The sequence below is a fragment of the Marmota marmota genome, unplaced genomic scaffold (assembly GCF_001458135.2).
Source record: "Marmota marmota marmota unplaced genomic scaffold, marMar, whole genome shotgun sequence".
Lineage (NCBI taxonomy): Eukaryota > Metazoa > Chordata > Mammalia > Rodentia > Sciuridae > Marmota > Marmota marmota.
In genome coordinates, this window is record NW_026000005.1 from 51,196,742 (window position 1) to 51,206,244 (window position 9,503).

Here is a 9,503-nt window from a genome sequence, read left to right on the forward strand (position 1 = left end):
TTTTTTTTTAGTTCTCGGCGGACACAACATCTTTGTTTGTATGTGGTGCTGAGGATCGAACCCGGGCCGCACGCATGCCAGGCGAGCGCGCTACCGCTTGAGCCACATCCCCAGCCCCAGAAGTCATTCCTGACGTATGTGGGGTCATCACTCACGCTAGGGGATGAGGCACTCTGGCCCCACCCCAAAGGGCTATTCCTTTTGAGATCCAAATGTGTGGTGCTGGACACAGGTGACCACTGCCTGCCCTGGGCTGGTTTCCGTGCCCAGGTTCTGGTTTGGCTCACATGGCTGCACTAGCGGTTGAGCCAGTGTTCAAGGCCTCCGAGATTTCCAGTGAAAGCCTGGATTTCTGGTTCTCTTTAGACTGTTGCAGATTTGGCCCCTCCCAACAGGGGCCAAGCTGGTCACATTCCTCTTGGCCTGGCCTCCAGCCTGAGGAGGGATACCCACCGCCCCCCCGCATCACCCGCGGAGTTTGCCGCTCCCCGTGGACATGTGTGAGCAGTGGCGGGATGTGGCCAGATGCACATTTGGGGAAGAAAATTCTTCCAGGAAGTGTGAGAATGGTTGCAGAGTACTGGAAGCCCAAGCCCAAGGGGTTTCTTCCCAGACGGGAAGGGAGGGCAGGCCCCAGGGGAGTCCGGCACGGCCGGGGCACTGAGAATGGGGCTCCTCAGAGATAGGCCACGAGTCCTGTGCAGGGACAGGGAGCAGTAGCCACACCTCACCCACATTCCAAGGGGTGCTGGCCCTATGTTGACATGGCCCTGAGTGACCAGTGGCCAAGGGTGGCCCGAGTCTTCCTGCGTGGGTGTGAGAACTGTGGTCCTGAGCTGGGGTCAGAGTTCAGCACCGCAGCTCCTCGGGCTCTGGCCCTGGTTCACTCCCAGCAGCACAGGGCAGAGTACTCGCCGCAGCATCTCTCTCCCCTCAGATCAGTCATCACTTTACAATCAAAAACGGGTACTCCTCAGTTTTCAATTATTTGAACTTCACAATTGAACTACGACCTTACAGACAGCCCCGCCAGGCTTAGGTCCACGCTGGGTCTCCTGGGGATTGGTGCCTGCACTCCTGGGTGGGGCCTGACCAAGAGGGATTCCCCAAGGGCCCTCACGAAACTGTGGAGAAGAAGCATTCGGAGTGGGAAGGGGAGAGAGGGAAGGGAAGGGGAGGAGAGGAAGAGGCCGTGCCGCTCTGTGAGCCACTGTCACAAGGCTTCTGAGACGGGATCCCCAGGCCCTGGGCCCATTCCAAAGTAGTTCTCTTGTTCTGAACTGGTTTTTAAAAATGTATTTTTTAAACTGCCTCATGTTGGTGTCTCTACAGAACATTTTTGCTTGCTCAGTAGATGGTCGCAAGCCCACCGTGTGTGGGAGGGGGGACGCCGCTAGTCCCTCCCGTGGTGTTAGGAAGCTCATGGCAGCTGGCTGTGAGGCAGGCGTCTCAGTGGGCTACAGGTTCCCTTGCTCTGCTTTTCCGTGTGGGGGGTGGGTGCTGGGAATTGGACCAGGGTGCTCCACCAGGGAGCTGGATCCCCAGGCCTCCTTATTTCTCTTTTGAGATGGGGTCTTGCTGAGGCTGGCCTGGATCTCACGGTGCTCCTCCTCAGCCTCCCCAGTTCCTGGGATCACAGGTGCCTGTGCCACCGTACCCAGCGGGGCCACCGTACCCAGCGCGGAGCCTCCCTTTCTTGGGCCGAGTCAGTTTTCAGCTTCCTTCTCCAGGAGCCCTGTGGAAGCCAGCCCCTGTCACGGTGGCCAGCACCCCCCGCTCCAAGGCTCACCCAGTTTTAGACCACTTCCCCTGGTCTCCCACAGTCCCCTGGTCTGTTTTGTATTAAGGTCATCTAAGAGCTATAAGAAGAATTTCCAAAAATGTTCTGTTGCTCTGACAGTTGACCATACTTACGTCCCCTACCTGTCACTGCTTGTAGCCTGTAGCCGTCATCTGAGCTGCATTGTTAGAGCCAAACCAAGGATTCTGCACAAGTAGAAGCCAGTGCTGCAGGTGGGACCCCGTGGGCTCCCCACAGTGTTTGTGATCATGTCCTCATGAGTGACTCCCACCAAGAGTGTAAATACGAAACTCTACAAAGCCAATGTTTTTTATTTTTTTGCTGCTATGACCAAAACACTTGACAAGAGCCGTTTTAGAGGAGGAAAAGTTTATTTGGGGACTATGGGTTCAAAAGTCTTAGTTCATAGATGGCCAACTCCATCAGGGCAGAAGATTGGGGTGGAAGGAGGAGGCTCAGGACATGATAATCAAGAAGCAGACCCCGCTGGTCAGATACAAAATATAAACCCCAAAGGCATGCCCCCAGAAACCCTCCTGCAGCCACACCCCACCTGCCTGCACTTGCCACTCAGGTAGTCCCACTCTGGATTAATTCACTGATTGGGTTAAGGCTCTCATAACCCAGCCATTCCACCTCTAAGCCCTCTTGCCTTGTCTCACACAGGAGCTTTTGGGGGACAGCTCATATGCAAACTATCAGAGTCAAGGTGAAAGTGAACTACAGAGTGGTGTATACATGTCTATCTTCCAAATTAAGCACACATCTAGATAGGATATATTCTGTCTTTAATGCTGGACAGAATTGTTTTGAATATATGCATGATGACATTACAAAGTTCTTGGTACAAGTTGCCTGTCAGCATGCCCGTGTCCGCTGCAAAGCAGGGCAGAGCGAGCCACATCCTCCTCTTGTGCTCTGAGTGAAAGGTGTCTCCTTGGTGCCAGGTTCAAGCACAGTCCAACAATGTGGTGGACACCTGTGTCAGCTAGAGTGGCCCAGAGAGAGAAGCAGCACTGTCCATCCACCTGCTTCTCATTGACCCCTCTCTAGGGTGCACATGTCTTTATGTGCCCAGCTGTGTACACATCTGGAGAGGACAACGGGAGCAGCTAACAGGCCTGAACATGTGGCCTGGACACTGAAGATACCTCCGCAGACTGCTGTGCCTGGCCTGTCCAGGGGCCTGGCTATTATTAGAACTAGCAACACAATTTGAGCTTATACCATCTGATAGCCCGGGGCACTGGCATTTTAAGTTGTTGATTAAGGGGAAATGAATATGCTTTGGAAGACCAGTGTTTAACCAGGAGGGTTGATATTTGGTGTAAAATTTGAGAAACATGATCCTTGTCTGCTTGTGCCCCCTGCTGCTGCTGAGCTGTTAGCTCTCTCCGAGAAGGGGGCTGGACACAGGAGGCCCAGAGGAGGAGCAGGAAGTCTAGGAGGGCGGGGCCCTTGCCCTGACCCAGGAGGACTTGCAGAGTGTGCAGCAAGGAGCAAAGCACAGGGTGGCATGCGCCCTCCTCTGGATGCCCGCCGGCTCTTCTCACAGTGCCACTACCTGAGCAGGGCTTTGGGGCTGTTTACAGAGGTAGGAACTCCTTTTTTAATGGGCGTGTAAGAGGAGAATAGCAGGAAGACATCGTCTTGGAGATGGCAGTGAACCTTGAACTTCACGGGAGAGCCTGCACTGGTGTCACTGAAGATCAGGAGCCCCGGAGCAAACTGACAGCCCAGAGGGCGATCGCGACCTCTTTTTAAATATTCTAATTCCATTCTAAAGGTCACTGTGTTTTGCTGGAATTTTTCTGGTGTTCTCTCTGTGTTAGCATGAATCATTGAAGCCTCTTTCTTCATTATTTGTGAATTTTACCAGTTGATTTTATTATTAAGTGTTTACAATTTCTGGTTAAACTTTCATGACTACAAAAGAGAATTTCAATACAGGTAAAAAAGTACTTTTCCCATTAATGGTAACAGATTGCACACACTTCCGTGTAAGAACAACAGTGGGAGTCTAGTAGACCGGCGTGGGTAAGCCTGGGTTTCACCAGTGTGTCTAAAACAATGTAGAGTGAGTGATAAAGTGACTAATTCTTTCAATGAGATTTCAGCCTTTTTTGATTCATATTTTACCAGCCTTCATTCTTCCCAGGATGGCTTTTATTCACATTTCTGGTTCCTTACAGCACCTTTCTGACGCTCCTGCTGCTTTAATGGGACTTAACGTCTCTTTCCCTCTCTTTTGTCCCTCTCTGTAGATCTATCAGGTTCAAAAGGTAGGCCGTCCCCTGGCTGATGGCATGCGCTGTGTCCCGCCCGCCTGCTCCCCTGCCAGCGGTCACGCTTTGCACTGAAGCTCCGCGTGGCCCTCGCTGTGTGTTGGCGTTGGAGTGAGAGTGCTTTGGGTCCCCGTCCACCGTGGACAGCTATGCTTGCACTTTTCTGGGTACTGAGCCCTTCTCTCTTCTCCATTTTTCTTCAAGAAATCAGAAAACTGTATCTTAGAGAAAAAACTGAATCCTAACTCAAAATCTGAGGAAACCTCTGAAATCACCTAGATTATCTTTCCAGACAACTTTATTAGAAAACCTTTAAATATCCATACAAATTACCACACGTGGAGGGATTACTAGATACTGACTTTAAAATCTGAGTAAAAAAGAAAGTGAAGAGGACACCACCTCGCCCAGCTTAACAGAGACCTGTCCTCCACGTCCCGGGGTCAGGGTCCCAGAGGACTCGCCTCCCTGTTCCTGGTGTTGTGTGGAAGCAGCTGAGTCTTAAAGTAGGTACCAGACAGGAAATAAAGACAGGACAGGCCCTGTCAGTGATTTAGGGTTCAGAAGTAGTGGAATGAGGTGCGACCTGCTCAGGGAATCCGCGTACAGCAAGTCCTTCCCATAAAAGAGTTGAGTCTGTTACTTAGAACATCATCTACAATAGTTTCTGACTCTACTTAAAGAAGAATAACTGTATCTTTCTCTTAGAGCAGATAAGAAAATCACAATAAAGGGCTGGGGTTGTGGCTCAGTGGTAGAGCACTCGCTTAGCCCATGTGAGGCCCTGGGTTCGATCCTCAGCACCACATAAAGATAAATAAATAAAGGTACTGTGTCCATCTACAGCTACAAATAAATAAAATAAAGCCATTGTGTTCATCTACACCTAAAACATTTTTTTAAAAAATCAGAATAAGGTCGCTGAGTTTCAGAGGTTAGAGCATCAGGCCTGATAAAGGCACTGCCGTGATTTCCTGGCCTGCCGTGCAGGATTCCTCTGCTCGCCCAGGTTCTGGGTGCCTTCCGGGTCCTCGCTCTGCCTGTCTGCTTCGTAAACACCAGAATCTGCTTCCACTGTTAGGTTCTCTAGTGTCCAAGTATTGAAGTGGACATTGAAGCCCGGGTTCCAGGTCAGCATTTGAATCAGAATTCACTGGTTCGAGGGAAGCTGGGAGCCCTCACTGTCACTGTAGGAGCAGGACATTGCTGCCCCAAACCCAGCCAGAGGCTTGGCTGGTCGCTCCACTGAGTCTGTTCCTTCCCTGCTCTGCATCACTGGGGTACCAGGACTGCTGGTGAGGACGCTGTCAGAGGTGACACTGTGTGCGGCAGGAGCTAAGAGCCCGCAGGCCCCGTGGAGGAGCATGCACAGTTCTGTAGTGAGTGTGTCCCCAGGAAGGGAAGGGAAGGCATTCCTTGTCACTCAGAGTTATGAAGAGGAAAAGGAGACAGTCAACAGTCTCTCCTGGCCCAGTGGCTGATGGGCATGATGGCTCCCTGACCCGGAGCCCTTTCTGAAGGTCTCTTGCCTCCCTCTGCATGGCTCACTGGCTGATGGTGAGGTTTGCATTTGAAGTACTCTGCACTCCCTGGGGTGTGCTGTGAGCCGCTTGCTGCCCTCACCAGGGCTACCGTCCAGTGGCACTGGGTGCTCTGGGGTGTCTAGGCTGACCTGCAGTGAGGCAGCTGTCGATAAGGCCACCTGTGGGCTAGGTGAAAGACTTTGAATTCTGGTTCTCACTCTTATCGTTAAAAAGGAATTAGATGTAGTGTAATGTTTGATGTGAGTGTAGAGTGGGACAAAAGAAAAATAAGGAAATAGAAAAATTGGCAGTATAGACTTCCTGTGAAGTTTAATGTGAACTTCCCTCTCTTTTAAAAACATGCATTTTCCTGCTGTCTTCACAATTGGAAGAGGAGATTAAGGTAAAAGAGGTGTGGAGGCACCTGTTCATCCTGCAGGTCCACAGCAAGGGCAGAGCGCACATGAACTGGCTGCAAAGCAGCTTTAAGATGGTGCGTTCACTGAAATTGAAGTTGAAACGTGACTTTGGAAAGTGTGTGCTTTTTTCCTTTTCCGAATTTATGCCTAAGGAGAGAGTTTACGGAGAGAGGCAGCCGTGTGGCTGATGGCATAGAGCTCGGTCTGGTGGCTTTTTAAAGGCATGGTTCAGTGCCCACTCCTAGTTCCTCCTCTTCCAGTTTTCTCCACGGTGCCTTCTCTAAGAAAGGAGCAAGACTGTCGGAGAGCCACAGGTCAATCTGGCCACCCTTCAAGATGCAGCTGCGCCAGACACGGCAGCAGTGTGTTGGGCAATTGGAAAACCATTACAAGTTACCTTGTACCTCTACCATCCAATTCTTTTTTTCAGATTATAAGATTTTAATAATGTAAAAAGAAAAATCACTTTTGTTATATGTCTTAGAGGTTCAGTAGATTATTCCTTGATTTCCTTACTGAAAATTGAGGGGAAAGTATAGAAAAAAGCAAAATCCCATAATCTGAGGTGGAAATTTGAACACCTGAGTTCCCACCTGACGTTGGGGTCACTGTATTTAGTGACATTGACACCCCTTCTGAACCTTCTCTTCTAAGTCTGACATGGACCATGTTGTTCAGACAGCAAGGTAGAGACATGCGCCATCAGCTCCAGCAAGCCCCAGACACACCTGGAGGTCTCAGTGTTTCTCTTCCTGCACCAGGACTTCCTCTGAGGCACTGGGCGCCTTCCCATGAGCAGGCTATAAAGTGTGTGATCCTCTGGGCCTGCCGTCAGCACAAATGTCAGCTGGCACACAGGGGCTAGGCCCCGGGGCCAGCACAGGGCCTCCCCCTTTCCTCTGGGACCTCCTTCCTCCTGCACAACACGGAATGGCTCTCAGCTGCGCTTCTCCTCCACGGTGTTTCTTCCTCCTGCGTGTTTGCTCTGAAGGCATGCACAGCTTTCCAGGGGGGGCTGGCAGTGCTTCCCGGTCTCAAGGCCGCCCCTCGCCCAGCAGTGCTTTGTCCTTGCTCCCTGGCCTGAGGGATGGAGTGGGTGGGGTCTCTTCACGCTCCACCTGCACCAGGTGGCCACGGCTTCCTCTCTGACCTCCTCACCTTGGCATGCTCCCTCCACCCTGCATGTCTGGGCGGTCTCCTGGGCAGTTTGTTTCACTTCTGGCCTAATTTTCCTTCTCTTCTGTCTGTAGAAATATTATGGACTGGATACAAAATGGGGTGACATCGAGCGGTGGATGGTAGGCCTCAAATACAATTTCAAGACTTAAATGGTTTATAATTTAATCCTCATGCAGTTAAGTTATGCAGATAGATTCCTGCTGCACCATAATCTGATACTGAGAGATTTCCATTCAGGGCATTTCTGCATCTGGTCTAGGATTGTTTACCTCCATGTACATCTTGCTCAGACACCACCCTGGCCACCCAGCCGGGCCCATCCGTCTGTACAGCTGACTGCTACCGTCTTCAGGCTACCCATGTGCAGGGTCCTTCACCACAGTCCCCACATGTCCTAGGGCCAGAGACTCAGGATGGGCACGTGTCCTTGACAGGAGAACTTCCTGTTATCATCAAGTTTTGCCATGTTCTTGTTGGAACCAGAAGAGGCTTAAGACTTTTTGACTGTGGCCAGCTGCTGCCCTTCAGGGTCAGGTGGCCACCCACACCACTCACATTGGTGAGAGAGGTCCTTTACCTTTTCGGTCTATTTCCTAGGCCAGCCCCTCTGCCTTCCTGGGTCAGTTGAAAGTGAGCTCTGTCCTCTGGCCCTCTCTGCAGGAGAGGGGACCCCGCACCCCGGTGCTTTCAGTGGTCCCCAGAGCCAGGCTCTGCCCCTATCATTAGCTCCTGTCCTGCCTGCTGGGCTGGCGGCCTCATGCTCCACATGCTCCAGAGTTTGAGAACCTGGCCAGGGTGGAAATGTCCTCTTCTGTGTTCCTCATGGATGAAGACAGTCGGAGGGAAGCACAACGTTCTCCCTTAGTCACCTGCATATGGCAGGAAAGAGAACTGAGCAAAGAGCACACCTTCCTGTTTTTAAAAAGTGACTGATTTCCCCCTGTGTCACCCATCACGTTACCTAATTTCACACAGGTGGATGTATTTTCATCAAATCTTAAGACAGCTAAAAGATGTGTTAGTGTTTTGTATACCACTGAGAAAGAAAAGGTGCTCGTGGTACCTGTGAGCAGCTTTGATTATTAGACATACCCCAGCTTCAGAGATGTCCAAGATGGAAACTGCGTGTCTGAGATTCCACAGAGTAGAAGAGACGAGGTGACGTCCTCCTTGGGGTTTTGGGTTGACTGGTTGGTTTCTTGAGGAAATGATTCCTGCAGAAGAGTGAGGTTCTGAAGTAAGGGAAAACCTAGGACCCGAGCATGAGGTTAGAGAAACTCAGCCTTGACCTCTGCCCCGTGCTCACTGCCTTTGAAGCCAGAGTGAAGTGTGCCCTTTGTGGCTTGAGAGCCCGGCTCCTAGGAGGAAGCCTTCCCAGGGCTTAGCTGAAGCCCTTCAGTGAAAAGCAACAAAATGTTTATTTGCCAGTTAGATCAGAAAGTCTGTACCGTGTTGCAGAGGGACTGTCTGAGCTTTCTGCTTCCCCGGGCCTGTCTCTAACCTTTCCCTGCTGTCCCCGTTGCTGCGGTAGGAGGACAGCGAGCGCCACTCTCGCAGATCCCGGAGAAGCACGTCGGTTAGTACCAGTTTGTTCGCTACCTGTGCGTTTTGATCAGTCCGCTTTGCTCTTTTAAGTGACTGAAGTACCCACGCTGCTTATGAAAAGACTTTACTAGTCCTGACATAATGCTGGAAGGGTTCCCGAGCACAGACTGGGAACTCTGCCTGCAGCATGTTGACGTACCACAGTGAGGAGGAGAGCTCTGAGTGTTCGTGTGCTCGGCATCTGAAGTGCTTTCTCTGCTATCAAATATCCATGAATGATTACCCTGAGGTGTATTTATAACTTACCTGTTAGTGACCTGTGGTGTAAATAGCACCACATTAATGGAATTTACTTAAATTCATATTATCCATAACAATCCTAGTCAAGCAGAGGTGCACACAGCCCATGTCACCAAAGCCCTGACTCAAGTCCCCGGCCCCTTCGGAGGCGGCCAGCCCACCCCACCGCTGTGGCCTCGGCTCAGCCTTGTCCCTCGGAGCCTGGGGCGTCTGTCTTTGGGTGTTGTCTTATCACTTCACGGTGGTTTTCCATCCTTTCTTCCAACAGGCTTCTGATGAAGATGAGCGCATGTCCGTGGGTAGCCGCGGCAGCCTGAGGGTCAGTAACTGGAGCAATGGGGTCCGCATGCAGTGTGTGTGGCTGAAGCCTGGGCTTTGACATCCTGCCTCGCCTCCTGCTCCCGCACGGTGGCCCACCAGTCGGTGTCTGACGGGGGGGGGGGATGCTGGC

At 51.4% G+C, this 9,503-nt stretch overlaps 1 protein-coding gene across 39 annotated transcripts in view; it reads left to right on the forward strand.

The window, feature by feature from the left end:
• Lrrfip1 (LRR binding FLII interacting protein 1) overlaps positions 1-9,503 on the forward strand; it is a 71,570-nt gene that overhangs the window by 14,659 nt on the left and 47,408 nt on the right. For 20 of the 39 annotated variants that reach the window (XM_048808815.1, XM_048808842.1, XM_048808846.1 and 17 more), the window contains exons 3-6: positions 4,066-4,083; positions 7,279-7,326; positions 8,739-8,783; positions 9,321-9,371. The exons of 6 other annotated variants lie outside the window; for them this stretch is intronic. In XM_048808815.1, coding sequence (XP_048664772.1) covers positions 4,066-4,083; positions 7,279-7,326; positions 8,739-8,783; positions 9,321-9,371 — 162 coding nt within the window. The remainder of the gene's footprint in view (positions 1-4,065; positions 4,084-7,278; positions 7,327-8,738; positions 8,784-9,320; positions 9,372-9,503) is intronic. 13 more of the 39 variants (XM_048808817.1, XM_048808821.1, XM_048808836.1 and 10 more) reach the window with 2 other exon arrangements.